This window comes from Meleagris gallopavo, chromosome 2 (assembly GCF_905368555.1).
Source record: "Meleagris gallopavo chromosome 2, MGAL_WU_HG_1.1, whole genome shotgun sequence".
Taxonomy (NCBI): Eukaryota; Metazoa; Chordata; class Aves; order Galliformes; family Phasianidae; genus Meleagris; species Meleagris gallopavo.
In genome coordinates, this window is record NC_139405.1 from 4,488,172 (window position 1) to 4,508,116 (window position 19,945).

Below are 19,945 nucleotides of genomic sequence, written 5' to 3' on the forward strand. Positions count from 1 at the left end.
TTAACGGTGTGGTAACACATTTATTTTGTAACTGGAAAGCATCAATTTACCTGGAATGCCATCACATTAAGAAATAGAACTAACAAAGTTGTTGACTATTCTCTTTTTTAAAAATTATTTTTTTTGTATCTAAGTGTTAAGAGAATATAAGTATTTTATTTATGGCATTTTTCCATGTATTTCTGAATAACTGTCCTGTGATCTTGTGATAACTACAAGAAGAATTGCTTTTTCTCAAAATGAGAAACACTTTTGATAGAGTTGATGGAAAATGCCATATTTCTCCATTCGCATGGAAGTTGTGTGGCAGCTTCACAAAAGAAAGAAATGTTTACCAGCAGGGCAATGGTGTGATCCATAGGTTACGTGCAGTTCATTCATCTGAAAAACTTAGACCAACATTTGAACTCTGGATTTCATGCTGTCTTGGTTGGTCTTTGCTCACAAACATGAAGCCAGAGAGAGTAAAGTTCTCTGAGGAATGTCTCATGGTGCTGGCATGTGACAAAGTCTTCAGGAGCTGTGATATCCTCACAGCAGATGCATCAGTTAATGTATAACACGGCATTCCCGGAATGGGACATACCCTTTATTTAAACAATCCTTCTTTATTTCTAAGCTATAAAAACGTCCCGTGTTCCAGATAAGGTTCACAAATGTTATATGCACCATTTGCGTTATTTCTCATTTAGTGACCATTAGTTTTTCATATCCTTCTCCTCACAAACATCTTTCTCTACACCATTTTTCACACTTATTTAATATTTATGACAGTAATATTCCGAGTCATAAACAAACCAAGTCATATTCAAACAGAAAGTGCTTAACAGCACAGTGACTATTTACTTCTCTATGAACCTATGAAGGTTTTGTAGTATTGCATTTTTTTTGACACTGGAGAGACAGAAAGCTCAAGTCTTACTTCATCCTTTAAATCGATATTGTCCAACCTTCTTCCTTTATTGACCTCTATAGTCCATGTTTTTGTCAGTTCTTTCAGGCACGGAAATGTTTTTGCAAATGCAAATATGTGTTCCTACGTGGTGTTACCTCTTGTTCAGGAGGAAGAATCTAAGCCTGTACGGAGCCCTTATGAGTTACTTGGCTTTTCTGTGAGACTGCTAGTATCTGTAAACTTTAACTGTGAATGTTTAGAGGGGACATTCTCTTGTTTTACCATGAGGTAGGGCATTCGTGGGCAGCTGGTACAAATGGTTACATTGCCTATAGTCCTAATGATGAAGAATAAGTGTCTTCTCCCACAGGACACTTTACCTGGTGTGCTGTAAGAGAAGTGGCTGCTTTCTCTTCTCTTTGAAAGCTAATTAGGAGGATGCTACTGATGCTCTTCTGCCATTATCTGCTGGCTGCCCACCAATTACCTGGATTTAGGAAATGAAACACACACTTCAGTTATATTTCCAGTAACAGGACCTCAGTGCATAAAACCAGCTCCTTGTGAAACTCCTCTCATTGCCAGCAGTAGTGGAATTACTTCCTTACAGTGGAGTCTACTTCTGATTAGAGATAACTAATGGAACAGACTGTTATGCTGGGCGGTAGCTTGGCTGAAGCATTCAAAGAAGAACTTGGCAGCAAACTCTCAAGAATGGCCATGCAAAGATACCAGATCTGATTTCTCTCCTAGTCTGCAGGAAGAGGAATTTGTTATACACTGCAGCACAGGCAATGGGAAAAACTGACTTTTCTGTGACTCCAGGGTGGCACTATCACTTGGTGTAAACCAGTAGCATATTAATCTCTTGTTTACTGCCATAGGAGAGCTGCTGAGTTTAGTGAGTTGTAGCTGCTGGTGCATTTTTTTTCCCGTGGAATCCAACAGAGGATTCAGAGTAGTTATTGAGAGTTGTATTTCAAGTAACGGACTGGACTGACAGTAAGTCTTGCATTCACTAGTGTGGAGTGTTCTAGAACTGTGAACCATTTATGATTATTGATTTCAGTTCCTTTAAGGTCCAAGGACTTCCAATAGAACTAGAAGAGAAAGGGTGAAGGGATCTGAGTTTTACTGATTAGGTTTCCAACTTGGCAGCCTGCGAAAAAGCGATTGCAGAAGAATAGTAAGATTGTTCATGGAAAAAAAAAAAAAGGTTGTTTTCCTCACTGTGTAGGAAAACTGTATGCAGATCTGCCAAAACTCATTTCACAAACAGCCTTATCTTGGATAATAACCACCAGTGTAATACATTAGACCTAATCTTAAGATCATGTGAATTTTGGACTTGAAGGTCTTTTCCAACCTATATGATATGTAACACTGCCTGAACAAATATATCACACATGGCACTGCGAGATGAATCCACCTGATACAGTTCCCTGAAATAGCTCTTCTATGTAGGGGTAGGTTAACAGCTTGTCCATTTCCATGCTCTGAAACATGCCAAGACAGGGAATAAATAAATACTTTTGTCTCCTAGGGTGAATACGTCTCAGCTTTCAAGCAGGCTTACCGTAGGGAGGATGACATTGCTATTGTGACCTGTGGGATGAGAGTCCTGTTCCAACATGGCACCAGCCGAGTGCAGGAGGTCAAACTAAGCTATGGTGGAATGGCTCCTACGACCATCCTGGCACTAAAAACTTGCCAAGAGCTCGCTGGCAGGTAGGAATTTTTCTGCAAGTCTGACTAGGGGAACAGCACTAACAGCAATTCAAATAGCCAGAATCATTCTCTCTGATGGTACCCAGAAGGAGAAAGGGGAAGAAGTGCTGCTACATTTCTGCAGCAGTCTGTATGTTGTGTGATGCCTTCCTTTTTCTAGTATCCCTTACACTCAAAGGTCTGTGTTGGGCTCTCAGAGAGCCATTTTCTTGCTGAATGAGCTTGTCTATTGGAAATCTGTCCTGGTGATAGTTAGAGCTGAGGAAAGGCTGATTATTGCTTGTGTTCCCTTGCAGAGACTGGAATGAGAAGCTGCTGCAGGATGCCTGCCGCTTGCTGGCAGGTGAGATGGACCTGTCTCCTTCTGCACCTGGTGGGATGGTGGAATTCCGACGCACACTCACACTCAGCTTCTTCTTCAAATTCTATCTGACCGTCCTTCAGAAGCTGAGCAAGCACCAGAATGGCCCTGTGAGTGTTGCTAGGGAAGGCAGGTTGGGGAAGAGTGAGCTGTATGTGCTGTCTTAATGTGGAAAGAGTTGAAATTCAAGCAGATTGGCTACTGGAGAGTATGAGAGAGGGACTGACTGGGATGATAATTGTCTTTAATGTTCTGTGGCAGAGCAATCCATGTGAGCCTATCCCCTCAACCTACGTCAGTGCTACTGAGCTGTTTCACAAAGATCCCATTGCAAGCACCCAGCTTTTCCAAGTAAGTAGCTGTACATGTTATCTAGGCTTTTCTTTAGCTCAAGCAGTGCTTCTTGTCTTGTTTCTTCCCTGAGTATAAGCAGTGCATGAACTTCTATAATGCTGTTGCTGAGGATTTTAATTGGGTCTCCATCCCTTCCTTACTTTAGGATACAGTGTTCTTTTTTGCACTGCCCAGCACTGCTCCTTTCCTCTTTAGCACTGAGAATAGCTAGCTGCAGAACTTGGAAGTTTATGTGAGCTGAATCCCTTTCACTTCCTTCTCTGCTGTTCCTTGTGTAGCCACTCCATTCTATTTATCTTCCTTTCCCTAAGGACTGAGCCCCTGTCTCTTTACACGTCCTGCTAGGATGTCTCACCTTGCCTTTTACTCTCCCATCAGTGCTTCTGCCTCGTGCACTAGCAGCAGTGAAGCCAGCAGTATGTTTTGCTCTAGGAAGTTCCCAGGGGGCAGTTGGTGGAAGATACGGTGGGCCGGCCTTTGGTGCACGTTTCAGCAGCCAAACAAGCATGCGGGGAGGCTGTTTACTGTGATGACATTCCACACTATGAGAACGAGCTGTATCTCACGCTGGTGACCAGCACCAAAGCCCATGCTAAAATCCTGTAAGTGCTGCTTCTGAGTTTCACACGTTGCAAACATCTAGCTCCTGTGGCTTAGAAAACATTGACGTGATAAGTTGAGGATGAGGGGAAAGCTTCTTGCACCAGTGGGAACTTAGTTCGTTGCATGCTATTGTGCTTGGAGATGTCTCACAAGAAGGCAAGATTGAATGTTAAGCTACCTTGTAAATCTGTATGAGGGGAAATCTGAGGGAATTGACTGACTTGGCTGTTTTGGAGCACGAAGCCCTTGTCCCTAGGCAGCATTCTTACCCCATCTCACTCAAGCATGCAGAATTAATGCATAACATTGCCTCACACCACCCTCTATAGCCTTGTGATTTGTTGTTTGTTCCTTAGGCAATACTTCCTGCCCACTTAAGGCTCCCTGCCCAGTGGTTTCCCACAGTGGTCAGACATGGGATGGGCAGCATACAGTGGTCATTGGTGCACTGATGTAGTAGCTGACTTCCAGCTTGTGACAAAAAATGTCCTGTCATGATTAAATCTCAGATGTTGCAGTGTGGTCGTTGATGAGTGCCACAAGCATATAGGCATCATTACTATTACCGGTGCAGGTGAGGCCATAAAGAAAGCATCCTATCTATGCCTATTACCACAGTGTGCAATATTTTCTAGAAGTTGCCGTGCATGTTCTCTTGCACATGCACTGCACACTGACATTTCAAACTGTCTGTGTCATCCTGTAGAGGACGTGGCAGTATGTTTCATTAAGTGACAGAAGTAACAGAAGAGCCTCAACCTACGATTCTATTGGTCAAAATACTGGCTTAGAAAATTTCTCTTCACCTGAGTCAGGCTTTGACTACCAACTATAAGTTAGAAATTATCTGCCTCTGTATTGCTAAGAGAATTAATCAGGGGATTCTTTCTGAGGCATTGGTGCAGAAGCGTTGGAAAGTGAATTTTTATAAGAAAAATAGTTTGTCTTCAGCTCCTGGTGCCTAAGAGTTCACATTCACACGTGAATGTTTTTTTAAATGTCTGTAGAGCACCGGGATTAATAAACAACAACTTTCAAGCACATCTTGCAATGGAGTTTCAGGAATCTAAACAAGAGTGCTGAAAAAAATTGCAGTAATTTATAGTAATTTATAGATGATGTTAAATTGTTCAGCAGAAACAAGGCCACAACTCTTCTATTGGCAACAGTCCCTTTGTAAAGCCAACCAAATACGTAGCCCATGTACATAATATTGCAAAAGCAACCTTTCACAATTTTTTAGAGCTTCAATTTTTTTGTGATTAATACTCAGTGAGAATGATTTTAATTGCCTCTCTGCCTTAGTCTAATGTGATATCCTGTGACAAACTTCTCTTTTGCATAGCCTTCATGGAATCAAGTCTGAAGATTTATCAGTGTCTCATAATCAATCACAGAAAGAAAAATGAGAAATAATAACTCTACTTCTCCTGCTTTCTTTCTTTAGTTCTGTAGACGCATCTGAAGCCCAGAGTGTCCCTGGGTTTGTGTGTTTTGTCTCTGCTAAGGATGTTCCTGGCAGTAACATCACTGGCATCGCTAATGATGAGACTGTCTTTGCTGAGGATGTGGTATGTTCTTAAAAATAGCCTTTTTCAATCATGCTGCCTAGGAGACTTATATTGTCCCATGTAGTCCTCTGCCATATGCAGAGACAAATCCTGGCTGCACTGGAGTCAATAAATATCTATGTGCCAAATGCAGTAAGGCCTGCTCCAAACCCCTCTCCTTTATCTGTGATCAGTGTCTCTTGTGGAATTATGAGTAATCATGGCTATATTCCATTCAGACAACTACTTGGACATAGAAACCCTACTCTAGGTACTCGTCTATTCCTTATTCCTATTCAAAGGTGGCTTACGTAGACCAAACAGTGGGGGAAAAGGAGGAAGAAAAAAAAAAAAAAAGAGTTGAAGAGAGTTAACACAAGTCTTGCAGTTACTGCATATATATATGCACTAACTGATGGTGGGTCCAAATCTGTCCTGCAGGTCACTTGTGTGGGTCACATCATCGGTGCAGTCATTGCAGACACACAGGAACATTCCAGGAGAGCAGCTAAAGCTGTGAAGATTAAATATGAGGAGCTCAAACCTATTGTCACAATTCAGGTAAGTTAGCTCAGGTCTGCTTCCTCAGTTAGCTCTCAAAGCTCTGATATCTGGTGAACTTCGCCATTCACACACGGTTATTTAGCCATGTGTTGCATTTGTCTTTGTGATGGGGATGCAGCAGTCCTTAAAAGGATCTTCTCAAAACTGAAGAAACATGTCAACGATTTATGATTACTTCATGCCTTTTTTTTTTTAAACTGGAACACTTATTAACAAAGCTTGCCTGTGAGAGTAAAAGCTAATTATATCTAATACAACATTCACCTCAAGAAATGAGAGAAAATTGGACAAAGCCATTCTTATTAGGGAGAAATTAGAACTACTGGGGAGAAGTTAAGGCTAATTAATTTTTATAAAGGTCAATATTTTGTGCCATGTGTTTTGTATTTGGATTTGGCTCGAAGAATCTGTGCGTTGTCCAGCACAAACATGCAGTCATCTATGAGCAGAGGTTTTGATCTGTTTACATAAGTAGTTCATTTTCAAACCATGTGTTAGAACTCTTTTTTCCCGTAGCTAATATCCACTTATTCAACCTAGAAAGAAGAGAGTGGGGCCAAAACATTTTTTGTTGTTGTTGTTGCAGTTCTATCACTGTTGTATTTTATTTTCATGATGGAAATGTGCACTTTTGGCAAGAGTGCATTGCAGTCATAAAATTTCCACAGGAAAGACTGTGTTTGTACTCAGAAGTGGACTATTTCTGCAGGAGTTCTCACTCCACGTGGGAATATAGTTTTCTCCTTCTGTCTCCTTTCTGTACTGCTCTTTGGGCCGTGGACTATGGTTAATACAAGTCAGAAGTCATAGCTCTGTTGGCTAGAGGTCTTGAGCTTCTGGATCCATGACATATAATAAGTCACAAGGAACAATCTTCGGTTGCCCAGTTATGGTGTTTGTTGTGAAATTGCTGTGCTGTAGTGTGACAACAGACAAACAACTTAAACAGTTAGCATTCAGCAACTTGTGCATTATCTTAAAACGTTTCTACATCAGTCAAAGGAAGCTTTGCTTTCAGTCTGTCTCCATGAAAGTTTCATTGTGTCATTGTTTCCCAGGAAGCTATTGAGAAACAATCCTTCATTAAACCTATAAAGAGGATTAAAAAGGGAGATGTGAAGAAAGGATTTGAAGAATCTGATCACATTTTGGAAGGTGAGAATAAACATTTCTAAAAAAGGATAGCCTTCATCTCTGTTATCAAGAAAGTCTGGGAGGCATCAAACTATACAGAATCATAGAATGACTTGGGTTGGTGAGGACCTCAAGGACCATCAAGTTCCGACCCTCCTGCCACAGGCAGGGTTACATCCTGAGGGATGCTGGCTCAATGGTGTGGAGTGCAGGATTATTTTTGAAATGTTTTTTGCTCGTTTGGTTGATTTTCATGGTTTTTTTTTTTTTTTACATCAAAATGGAAGTGTCAGTTTTAGAGCTAAGGGTGTCCAGTGCTGCACAACACATGTTTCGTGTTTAACAATTTTAAAGGGTGGTGGTTTGCAGATAAGAGATGGTGGTAAGCATCTTATGACACTCTATCTATGGGACACTTCTGTTAATTTTCTAGGAGAGATGTACGTTGGTGGACAGGAGCATTTCTATCTGGAAACTCACTGTACTTTGGCTGTACCCAAGGGGGAAGATGGTGAGATGGAACTCTTCGTGTCAACCCAAAACTTAATGAAGACACAGGTAGGGTCTCTCTGACTTCAAATATAAAAGACTTTTGCATATCAGTTTTAGACTAGATGAATGCTTGTTTTGCAGTTTGTCCTAACTTGCCTTATGCTTAATAATAATAAATCCCACACCTACAGCTAATTTTTCAAGTCCACACCCATCCAGTTGGTGTAATGAATCTGATTCCAGCTGACTGATATTTCAGTTGGCAACACATCTCTTAAACCAGGGATTACAGAGGAGGGTGCCTTCAGGACCATAAGCCTGGCTTTTGAATGACACGTTAAAAAGGGAGGTGGTGTGGATGAGACAGTTCCATACATCTCTTCTGCTGTTCTGTTTTTCTTTAGGAGTTTACTGCTAGAGCACTGGGAGTCCCATCAAATCGCATTGTGGTTCGAGTGAAAAGAATGGGTGGAGGATTTGGAGGAAAAGAGACTAGAAATACTATTCTGACCACTGTAGTGGCTGTGGCAGCCTTCAAGTAAGTTTCAGTGTAGGGATTAGGGTTTTTTTGCTTTTAGAATTCACCTGGTCCAGACAGTCTCTTCTTGGGCGACATTCGTGCTAGAGTGCTCTGAAGACTATGCAGTTCATAGCAAGTCTGGAATTTCCTAACAGAGATGCATAAGGGGCTCTTAGCTGGAAAAGGAATCTGCTTAAAGAGTCTGAGATTATGCCAGAAAGGAGAGGAAAAACCTTCTTCTGTTCTTTTAGTACTCTCTGGAAACTCTTGAATCTCAAACTCTCTGCTCATCTTTTTCACTTAGAAACCCCTTCAAAACTCAACATTATCTGTGCCTGTGTTATTTTGTATAGCACAGATATGAGAGCCTCTTTTTTTGCTTAAACCCCTGCTATGCCAACTGTACAACACTATTTCTCAGTTCTTATATGAACACTACTTTTTGGATTTTTTCCTGTGGTGAGGTCACTGAACAGAACCTCCTGCTTTTCAAATTCCTAAAAGACCAGGGAATGAGCCTGGACCATAACCATTTCTGAAACACAGATTGTAAGTGTGCTTCTGGAGTTTTGATATGGGGCCATCTTTAACTGTGCAACTTTTTGTAGTTGTCAGCAAACATGGCCTCCACGATGGTTTTTGTGCACTGAATACCTTCAGAGGAGCACAGCCAGATTGAAGCTCCTGTACTTAAAGCAGCTTTGTTCTTCCTGTTCTGAGCAAATTTTCTCCTTTTTTTTTTTAAGTTGGTAATACGCATTCATTTTTCAAAAATCTGTCAGTCAAACCACTGCTGTTCTATATCTTAGAGCTTATAGAATCAGATCTATGATATTCCCTTCACATTTTTACAGTGTGAGGAGAGACACAGGGAAAGAAGAATTACTGGAGAATGAAGAGTTTCTCCCATTCTCCTTGGATAATGAATAAGCAACCGAGGTTGCAAGGTCAAATTGAAGGCTACTTAATACTTAGCATTATTACATAACTCATATGCAATTTTCCCTAGACAAGCCAAGAGAGTGCCTTGAGAAATAGTATAGAAAGCAGTGATTTCATAGAACAGTAGAATGGCCTGGGTTGAAAAGGGCCACAATGCCCATGTGGTCCCCAACCCCCTGCTGTGTGCAGGGTCACCAACCAGCAGACCAGGCTGCCCAGCGCCACATCCAGCCTGGCCTTGAATGCCTCCAGGGATGGGGCATCCACAGCCTCCTTGGGCAACCTGTTCCAGTGCCTCACCACCCTCTGGGTGAAAAACTTCCTCCTCATATCCAACCTAAACCTCCCATGTCTTAGTTTAAAACCATTCCCCCTTGTCATTGTAAAGTCATTTCTCACATTTTAATATCTCTCTCTGTATGAAACTATTCTTCTTTCTTCATATAGGAGCCTCCACAAGTGTTTTCAACTGGTCTCAACCCTAAAGGCTCTGTCTTTGAGTCTGTCTTTCTCACCTCAATCTAACCTTTTCTTTTCTTTTTTTGAGAAAGATATGCAATCCAGGCAAGTTATCCCTAACTCATGCAACCATTGCTCTGGGGGGAAAAAAAAAAAACTCTGAAAAGATGAATATGTTTCTGTAGGAACTGTATTGTGCAGTTCAGGGTTTGCCTGATCAATGCATCCTTTAACAGAATTGGCCGACCTGTAAGGTGCATGTTGGATCGAGATGAGGACATGCTGATAAGTGGTGGGAGACATCCTTTCCTGGGGAGGTACAAGGTATGCACACGTACGAGACAAACGCATGGTGTTTTAGTGTTATTGTTTGAAATGTCAGTGAACAGTAAGATACAGTCATAAAGTTGCTGCTCTGGTTGTTTCACTGCTGATATCCCCTGCTGCAGGTGGGTCTGTTCAGCTGGGTTATGGCATTCATCCCATTAAAGATCTTTTGGATTGTACAGTTCTGCTTCCTGTAAAAGTTTTTCTGACTTGGGTGGTTCTCTTCCTGTGACTTCAGTGTGAATACTTCATCTTCCTCCAACCACAACCCTGTTCTTGTTGACAATCACTTTGATCTTAAATGGCTCTCTATTTGTTTACAGCATTACACTAATAATAATTTTGTTAATCTCCTTTCTGCTGTACCCTTTTCAATCTAATTGCTTTCGTTTTTCAAAGCAAGACAAAAGTTAAGGAAAGCATGACTGTGACAAGCAGGCAGCATCCGTTTTAGAAGAGTTTTCTGGATCAAGATTAAGATGCATGCGTGGAAACCTTCCTGGGAAGCATCCTCATTTACTATGTATGCTTGTCCTGTGCTACAGCAGAAGACAGACAACTTTTTGTCTTCGGGAGCTTTATTGAGTTTTTGAAGGAAAATAGGAAACAACATTTTGTAGAAAAAAACATTACTGAGGTAACGCTCTTGACAGGTTGGTTTCATGAAGAATGGAAAAGTCAAGAGTTTGGAAGTGTCATACTACAGCAACGGGGGCAACTCTGCAGACCTCTCTCATGGTGTAAGTAAATAAATTTTTTGATAGATTACTATGCAGAAGGTGTTTGTTTCCCTGCATAATAATCTTTTACTCTGACTTCAGGGCTTTTGTCTACAGCAATCCTTTAACATCCTGCTCTCTGATGTGACTGAAAACAATTCTTGATGTTCTTATCTTCTACAGCTGCTTTGAGTCAACTGGCCTACCCTGGCATGTGCCACATAGTTGATACTGATGTTTTAATAACTTGTCTAAGTTAAAAAGGTCAAGAATGTTTGCTTTGCATTACAGAGGGCTGTGACGGGAAACTTGCCTCACAACACAAGGTGGCTGATAGTCTCCCAGCTTTAGGAAAGACAGTTTCTTGAAATAAACTCAGGCCAATAGTTTGATTGTGGCTTGAATCAACAAGTTGTTTGAGGAGTGGCTAAAGCTAACAGAAGCTTAACATTGGAGTTCAGAAGGGTGAGCCTGGGTTCTGAATTTGTCTTCAAGAATTTTTGTACTGTGGAACAGAAATATTTCCTTTTCTGTTATGTGAGTATCCAACTCAATAGCCTAATGTAAATCATGCTCACTCTAGCTCACCTTCTCAAGTCCACTGAGACCTTGATAATTTTCTGTGAAAATGAATTCACTTCAGTGTGAGAAGACTGCAAGTACTAGAGTTACATTTGATGCTAGCAATGTGCTTCATGCTGTATGAAGAGCAATGTCAGGCATGTGTCTTCGTATAAACTATGGTCCTAGCTGAGAGTGTGTATGTGTGAAATGCCTATTTGACTGTGTGTGAATCAGGAAACTGGGATGTGCTCTACTTTGGGATAAGTTTGAGATGTGCATAATATCTGCGTTGTGCTCCTGTTGGAAGACAAATCTGGGAACACTAACCAGAATGATCTGGCCATTTCCTAGTCTGGGCAATTAATGGACAAAGATCTGAAATTTTGTGGTTTATTTTGTATACTTGACCTTATTCCCATAGTCCAGCTGCTGAGTCACTTGATATCATCAAGACCTCTTTCCTATGAAGATACTACTTAGTATAATTAAAAGAAGTGTCCGATGCTTCCAGATGGATAATGGTGTATAAAAGTAGTTTGGCCCAGGCAGAGCCCAGAACCAAAGAGTAACTTGGAAGCTCAATCTGTGCCAGGGTCCTAAGTATCAATAGAAAAATGTGCTTTTTCATTCTCCTTTCCTTAAGGATATTGCTTTGATGCTCCATTGCTAATGGGAAAGTATACTGGTTATACCTCAGTACTCATCTGTGTTGACTGCAGACGTGGGGTGGAAAAGAAAGTATCTGCTGTTGTAAATAATCTTCAGATCTTTCCAGGCTAGCTTTGGTGGTTAGTTAGAAGTCTGACATGTAGTTGATGTACAATGTGCATAACCTCCATCACTTCTCTTCATTAGGTTATGGATAGAGCCCTGTTACATTTGGATAACTCCTACAACATCCCCAATGTCAGCAGCACTGGCTTTATATGCAAGACCAACTTGTCTTCCAACACAGCCTTCCGAGGTTTTGGGGGTCCCCAAGGAATGATGATTGCTGAGTGCTGGATGAGTGACCTTGCTCGGAAGTGTGGCCTACCACCTGAGGAGGTACAGATCCACTGACACATTTCAGGGCAGCACTGACTTTGAACAAGGTCTGAAAATTGAATACAATTTCAGAAAATTCTAGAGCATAAGAACTTTTGCTCATTTTTGCTAAACCCTTTGCAAAATCTCAGATTTTCTCTATGATTATCCCATTAAAGCATGGATAATCTTCTGCTTCCTTATATTCCCTCAGTAGTTTCAGTTCTTAAATACCTGTTTTAAGACTAGGTATTCAGAAAAAGTCCACTAGGTGCCTTAATCTAATTAAAAATACACTAAAGGATCTCTCTTGAATACTTCTGGCTTTAATGTCTTAGATCCCATTTTTTTTCATAAACAGATTTTTCTGTTAATTTTATTGCTCCCTAGGGTGAACAGGGGAGTAAAGACTAGGAATCAATGTGCTTTTGATGTCATCCTTTAAAAGGACCTAGTCTGAAACATTAAATTTGACATGTCCTTTGTATGTCTCTTTGGGAAGGTAAGGAAGATCAACCTGTATCATGAAGGAGACCTGACTCATTTTAACCAAAAACTAGAGGGATTTACTCTACGGCGATGCTGGGATGAGTGTTTGTCAAGCTCTAACTACCATGCCAGGAAGAAACTAATTGAAGAATTCAACAAGTAGGTGTTCCTAAGCTGTGGAATTACTGGTTGTACCTTCAAACTTCTGGAGTTCTCTTGGCAACTTGAGTGATGCTAAGTTGGTCCATGTACTAAAAATTTCTTTTTTCGGAATTCTTCAGGCCCACTATGTAACAAAGGCTCTCACAGTGACCTGATATCTTAGATAAGGCAGGAATCAGGCCTACCTAGCATGATGTTATCTTGTAAGGGAAATACAGCAGGGGAGAGGGGTCTGCAGAGTCTAGACTTTGCTTGAGTTTTCTTATGACTATCACGAAAGCTTGTGTAGACTTCTCATTGCTATAACACCTTTCTTAGTTGGCTTACGTTTACAGCTGAGTAGCTAATAGCTGTGCAATTGCTTCTTTAATGCCTAGGAGGCCATCTTCAAATCAGATTTCTTCTTGTAGGGACCTATAAACAAAACTTTTCTTTCTTAAAAATTGCCAATTAACTCTGTCTATACTTCATTCACATATTTCTACTTTGATGCCCAACCTGTCAGCTGGCACTGAGATGCGGTGAAAAATTCATTCACGAATGTTTTTTCCTTGCAGACAGAATCGCTGGAAGAAAAGAGGGATGTGTATTATTCCTACCAAATTTGGCATCAGCTTCACTGTCCCGTTTCTGAACCAGGTCTGTAGAAGTCATTCGTTATGCTCCTATAAAGAAGCTAAATTTGTTGCCTCTCTGACACTTTCTTCTCTTTGTACTAAACCAGATCTTTTTGGAGAAGTTAAGTTAGGTACAAAAAGCAAAACATTTGTGAACCAAAATGAACGTAACAGCAGTTACCAATTTATACTGTCCAAAAAACCCCAGTGCAATGCAGTTAAATGTTCATTGTTTGTAATATGTTTATTTCCTTGTCTATCCCATCTTCCTCAATAATGGAAATCTTGTGACACTGAAAAATGGTCATTTTTATTCCTATGTTTAACCTGACTTGGTGGACCATCAGCAGTGTTCGTAAGTTCAAATGAACAGAGGCAGGTTTGGGCTACTTCACCTGCCTTCCCAACGGGAAGGCTGAGATTTGCAAAGTCATTGGAACTTTTTTTGAGTTGGAGACACCAGACAAAAGTCATTTCAGGTGTAAACAAGCGCCTTCACTTGCACCAAAGAACATTCATTCTCTCTGTAACTTGTAGCTGAAATCTGCTAGGTACTTCGCTACTTCGTTTATGACAAAGCTTTGATTAACATTTGCTTTTGTAGGCTGGAGCTCTGGTCCATGTGTATACAGATGGCTCTGTGTTACTTACGCATGGTGGGACTGAGATGGGTCAAGGACTTCACACCAAAATGATCCAGGTAATAGTTTGGACTTAACCAAATGAGACACCTATGGCACATTACACTCCTATAGTACTGCCTCAGTCAAATTGACACCTCCTCTCTGTGCACATTTAGGGTAATAAATCATAATTCTGTTAAACATTTCAGCTGCAGTACTAGGTCTCTAGAGTATTATTACATTTTAGCAGGAAAATTAGAATTCTCATAATCTTAACCCATCTAGTTTAGATAATGCAGGTGATGGCTGCAGTCTAGCCTCTACAGCAGTTAATTGTCATATGATAAAAATAGCTTGTTCATATTTTTGTGTATATTTGTTGTATTGCAAACATGTATCTATATATTTGCATGCCATAATAATTTAAAAGGCCTAAAAGAACAACACTGCTTCCGCAGGGAAATGATGAGGGAATCTGATAGATCTCTTAATTCTCTGAAACTTTTGTAATTAAGAACAATGCAGTGAATGCCTACCATTTTGGCCAGTGTCTACCCATGTACTTGCACAACACCTGTGAAGGGCAAACTTAACAATATTTTGGTAGGTTCTCAAGCACAAAGTCAACTAAGTTCCCAAGAAAGGTGAAATTTTGGACGGGGAGAGTGTGGAGGTCTAAGTGTGAACAGTGAGTGGTCCTGTTTAAGAAGAGCCACTTACCAATTGTTTTTCTTTGCTCCACAGGTTGCTAGCAGGTCGCTGGGAATCCCTACCTCCAAAATTTACATCAGTGAGACCAGCACAAACACTGTCCCTAATACTTCCCCAACAGCTGCATCTGTCAGTGCCGACATCAACGGGATGGCTGTCCATGTACTGATGCCAAGTTATTTAAGCTATTGGGTCATAAGCTGGGAATCAAGAAGATGAAAAGTTGATGTGTATTTATGTATTGCTTAAGAAAAATATAACTTTCCAAAGGGACTTGTAGGCAAGGGGTACCTCATAACTTCTGCGATAGCTATCGGGAATGTCAGATAATGAATGACCATATTTATTTTCCAGTTACTTTTTTACTTTCAATTCCAGTCCTTTTGTAGGCAGGGAATTGAGCATTTGTGATTGCTCAAAATGAACGCAACAAAGCAGCCATCTAAATGCCTAACTTTTTAGTAATGAATGAGACCTTGTTTGTAGCAATGTGTCGTGCTGCAAGTATTACTTGCAGGTGTTTTGTGGCCTGTGCTATGGAACCGTAGAGAGAGAAGATTTATAAATTTAGAGCAAATATCCTTCTATAGCAATGGCATAATAATGATAATCTCTGACATGGGATTATTATCATTATCAGTGCATCTATTTGCAGGACATGTGACTTCTCCGGTGAAAAGAGAAAAGATAACCTTGAAAGTTAAAAATCTCAATGTCAAACTGGTTTTATTTTCTGCACATCTTAAGTAAGGTTGAATTTTGGCAAGAATATTTTTTTCCAGTGTTATGAGATCATCTTGCAATATATGCTAAGGTGACACACTATGACTTGGTAAAGATACTGTATGAACACGTGGATTTAAGATGTTTTGTATACTGATCTGGAAAGGTCTGTGCTGTGTTTGGTATTCTCTTCTATCACCACGACCTGTTTTAAATTTCTTTTCAGTCAACATTTCTTCTACATAGCAAGCCATTTTTTAGTGAACTTTGTTCCTTTTTATGATATGCCGAAGTCCTAAAAACAATATTGATTTAAACAGAAGATTCTTTGAGACTTGAAGTGCTCTTAATACTACTGACTGACATTTCAAACCTTATAATATTGCTTTTCTCTATTTGATTTTTAGAATGCATGCCAGACCATCTTAAAAAGACTTGAGCCAATCAAACAGTCTAATCCCAAGGGGTCCTGGGAAGACTGGGTAAGCTATCTGTATCTGTCACCAGGCAAATGGGCATTCTCAGAGATTGTTTTTGTTGTCAGTCCCTGAATGCAGATATACCCCACTGCATCTCACTAGCAGAGATCTGAGGAAAGAAAGCAAGGGAAGTAGTCAAAGATTGCAAGGGTTCATCCCCAAAACATCAGTCGTGACTGATCCTGGGGCCTTCTTGTGACAAACCTTACCAAATCATGGATTCGTAGACTGGCTTGCACTGGAAGGAACATCAAATATTACCTAGTTCCAACCTCCTGTGCTCTGGGTGGGGCTGCAGATCACTAGATCAGGCTGCTCAGGAACCCATCAAGTCTTGAGTGTTCTCCTATGTCTCTGTAGTCAAGCTCCAGTCCTGGGTAGGAAGAAATCTTGTATGTACTGAAGGGATTCTGTGACGAACAAAACGCAAGTAAGACTTAAAGCTCTGCCACTCTGGGCAGCTGCTGACCAGGTGATGTGGGGAATCAGCTGCAGAAGATGTTTCACTTGGCACTGCTGGTACTGAGTGGAGTGTCAGCTGTCCATCACCAGACACCTTTTGTTCAAGTCCTCCTCCAAGTGTGTTTGCGGTAGCTATGTTTCAGGCATTGGTTGAACCATAATTGTTTTCAAATTCTTATTCACTTTGCCAGATTAAAACCGCCTACGAGAACTGCATTAGTCTGTCAGCCACAGGATTTTATAGGTGAGTGAATATTCGTGCTGCAAAGACAGTTCTTATTCAACTGCATAAACTGCATCCAGGGAAATTCTGGGGGGATTTACAGCCCTAATCCCTCTGTTACTGCTCTAATTCAGGACTGTATGCCCTTTCCTACCTAGAAACACTGCAATGACCTCCAAGAAATGTTTAACTGCACTCAAAAGCAAAGTATTTGCGACAATGAGTCTATGAAAGTCACCATAAGCCCCGAGGTTCATCAGAAAATGAAGATGGCTGAAGCAGTTTCAGTTGGGTTTGGGAATATAGGGCAGCTTTATCAGACTTCTATTTATAGTTTTTTTTTTTTTTAATGCTTTTCATTTCTGCGTGGGATTGATGGAGGGGATAAAACATGAGCAAATTAAGTTTTTTGCTAAATTGCATTGCGGTTGTATTCCTCTTGACTGTGAATTAAATCTGATTTTGTTTTTTCTCTGCATCAAGAATTCCTGACGTTGGCTACAACTTTGAAACGAATGAAGGGAAGCCATTCCACTATTTCAGTTATGGTGTTGCTTGCTCTGAGGTTGAGATAGATTGCCTGACAGGTGACCACAAGGTGAGGGGGTCAGCAGAGAAATAGTCCTCTGTGTTTGGGTAAAGGAAACATTCACAGGGAGTTAAAGCAAATACTGGGTGTCAGCCTCTTCCTAGTGCTGTCATTGGTCCGGTGTGACCTTCAGTGAATTTCTTAACTTCTGTGTTCCACAGTGCAACTGCCCAGAAAGAATAATAAAATGATGATTATCTGCCCCGCAAGGGTGTTATGGGGCTGGCTGGATGATTGCAAAAGTTATGGGATTTGCTTATGTAAGAGATAGCAGCGCTGTGTTAGCACAAAGGAACATATCAGAATTGAGTTAATAATTAAAAATAGCCCTGGGATCTTTTAGAAAGGAAGAAGAAAAGACAACTCATTAGAATCTGACCTTCCAATTAATGGGTTATGCTCGGGTACAGAGCACTGACCCTGGCAGCTTGGAACTAACACAGATTGGGTCCAATCGATCTCCAGGGGAAACTGCACTGCATTACTTTGCTTTAGGGATGAACTGGTTTAAAAGATAGCGGGAAGAACTGAACTTGACACAGAGTGCTGAACACTGGCCAAGGTTGGGTGCTGGTGGATGCATTTCTCTTCCTCAAATGGAACCACAGTGTACCGTTTTCAGCACCTGTGCTGATTTATTCCTTGTTTCTGTCTCTTAGAACGTCCGCACAGACATTGTTATGGACGTTGGCACCAGCCTGAACCCAGCCATAGACATAGGGCAGGTAAGTGAAATAGTCTCGCTAATTTCACCATGTTCAAGACCACCTTGCCCTCAAGCTTTTCTAGATAGATCATTAACCTGCTCTAGCTTGTGCCTTTGCAAATTTATATTGAGTATCAAGTGAGGCATTTTAGGCTGGCTATGAAAACCAGTTTGATTCACTACTAACTATGCAGTAGGCACAGGATTATGAATCCAGAGAATATTACTGAAGTGAAATAACCTCACTCCAAGGACAGTTTCTGCTATGTGGAATACATCCACTAAATCCTGCAGTTGATTTCTACGCTCCTGTCTATCTGTCAACATCAAGCCCTGTTAAATTTAATGAAAATTATTCTGTGTTCAGAACTGGGGCAGTGGATTCTATCCAAAAGGTACTGCTGTGGGGATCTCTGTAAGAAGATTCCTTGGCAGGGACTGACTGACTTATCAGTCAGCATAAAAAGGTAATAAACACAAGGTTATCTGATACGCTGACACACAGCATTAGGCATTTGCTCATGCTTGCCTAGTCAAAACAACCCAACTGCTTTGCTAACTATAGGTGTCAGTATGGTGCAACCCTAGTGATGCAGCTTGCAGAGTCTATTTCCGTAACACGAGTTTACTATAGATGAAATGAAACTTTGAATGCAACAAGTTTTCAGAAAGAGGTGTGCTCTTTGAAGTGGCTGAAGGGGAAGGGAGCCTTTGTATTCTCAGCCTGTCAGGCTGGGGCTGGAAAGAAGGAGATGGGTTATACAGAGACTGTCAAAGAGATGGCAATTTCCTGCGTCCGTCCATGGATTGCTGCAGAGGATCTGGGGGAAAAAGAGAGAAAGGAGGCTGTATAGCTCCAGGACCACAGGCACATGGTGCTGGGTTAAGGAATTCTTTTTTTTCTTTTTTTTTTTTCCCCTTCTTCCTTCTAAGATTTAAGTGGAAAAATCATATATAGAAGACTTTAATGGTTGGATGGGTATGGCAGTGTTTTTGCACTTTGTGTTGCTGACCTGAGAATAAGCAGTACTTGAGAAAGCTTTTGTGCTGAAATATGAAAATACATGCATATAGAAACACAAAATGTAAAATAGCTTGTTTTCAGATATATTTTCCTCATGTCCTTTGAATTACCAGCAAGTACTACTCATGCAGTGCTAATCTGCCTGTGAAGGAATCAATATATATTTATGTACCAAGCTGTAATCATAGAGATGAAAAGTTGAGATTTAGACAGGAACAGAGGGCTGAAAACTCTGGAGTTGTCACTGTTCACTCTTGTGTGAGGCAGAACAGCAACAATGAATCAAGAACACAACCTTGTTTGGATGTTTTTGCAGATAGAAGGAGCTTTTGTCCAAGGTATTGGGCTCTTCACCATGGAGGAGTTGCGCTACTCACCTGAAGGGAACTTGTACACTCGAGGGCCTGGGATGTACAAAATCCCGGCGTTCGGAGACATCCCAACAGAATTCTACGTGTCTCTTCTCCGTGACTGCCCCAACAGCAAGGCAATTTATTCATCCAAGGTACGCCTGCATGACCTGTAGGCCTCTTTCTTCTCTAGGCTTGTATGAATGCATGATAAAACGACAATGCATGTGTCAGAACAGTTGGTTTTGTTGTTGCAATAGTGTAGAATCGTAGCATGGTTTAAGTTGGAAGGCATCCGTAAAGGTCATCCAGTCCAACCCTTCTGTAATCCCTGAGGGAGGCATTCCTGCTGGTTTGCAAGGACCTCCAGTGATAGGACATCATGCGCTCTGCCCGTTCCGCTCACCTCTGCCTCACCTAAATTGCCTTTGCTGCAGTTTTTGTGTTATCCAAGGGATGTGAAAATGGGTTAGTCTTTTTTTCCCATTATTGCAGTCCTCCTGTGTTAGAAGTCTTATATTTTCATACTGTCTCTTTTTACGATGGAAT

The 19,945-nt window shown here is 40.9% G+C and overlaps 1 protein-coding gene across 1 annotated transcript in view; it reads left to right on the forward strand.

Moving 5' to 3' along the window:
* XDH (xanthine dehydrogenase) overlaps window positions 1-19,945 on the forward strand; it is a 39,680-nt gene that overhangs the window by 17,068 nt on the left and 2,667 nt on the right. Inside the window, 21 exon segments of the mRNA XM_003203645.5 lie at window positions 2,439-2,623; window positions 2,920-3,094; window positions 3,246-3,335; window positions 3,771-3,940; window positions 5,389-5,512; window positions 5,933-6,052; window positions 7,114-7,210; window positions 7,623-7,747; window positions 8,086-8,219; window positions 9,839-9,926; window positions 10,583-10,669; window positions 12,068-12,259; window positions 12,741-12,886; window positions 13,447-13,528; window positions 14,111-14,206; window positions 14,874-15,002; window positions 15,971-16,045; window positions 16,696-16,748; window positions 17,211-17,325; window positions 17,976-18,041; window positions 19,363-19,551. Coding sequence (XP_003203693.2) covers window positions 2,439-2,623; window positions 2,920-3,094; window positions 3,246-3,335; window positions 3,771-3,940; window positions 5,389-5,512; window positions 5,933-6,052; window positions 7,114-7,210; window positions 7,623-7,747; window positions 8,086-8,219; window positions 9,839-9,926; window positions 10,583-10,669; window positions 12,068-12,259; window positions 12,741-12,886; window positions 13,447-13,528; window positions 14,111-14,206; window positions 14,874-15,002; window positions 15,971-16,045; window positions 16,696-16,748; window positions 17,211-17,325; window positions 17,976-18,041; window positions 19,363-19,551 — 2,538 coding nt within the window.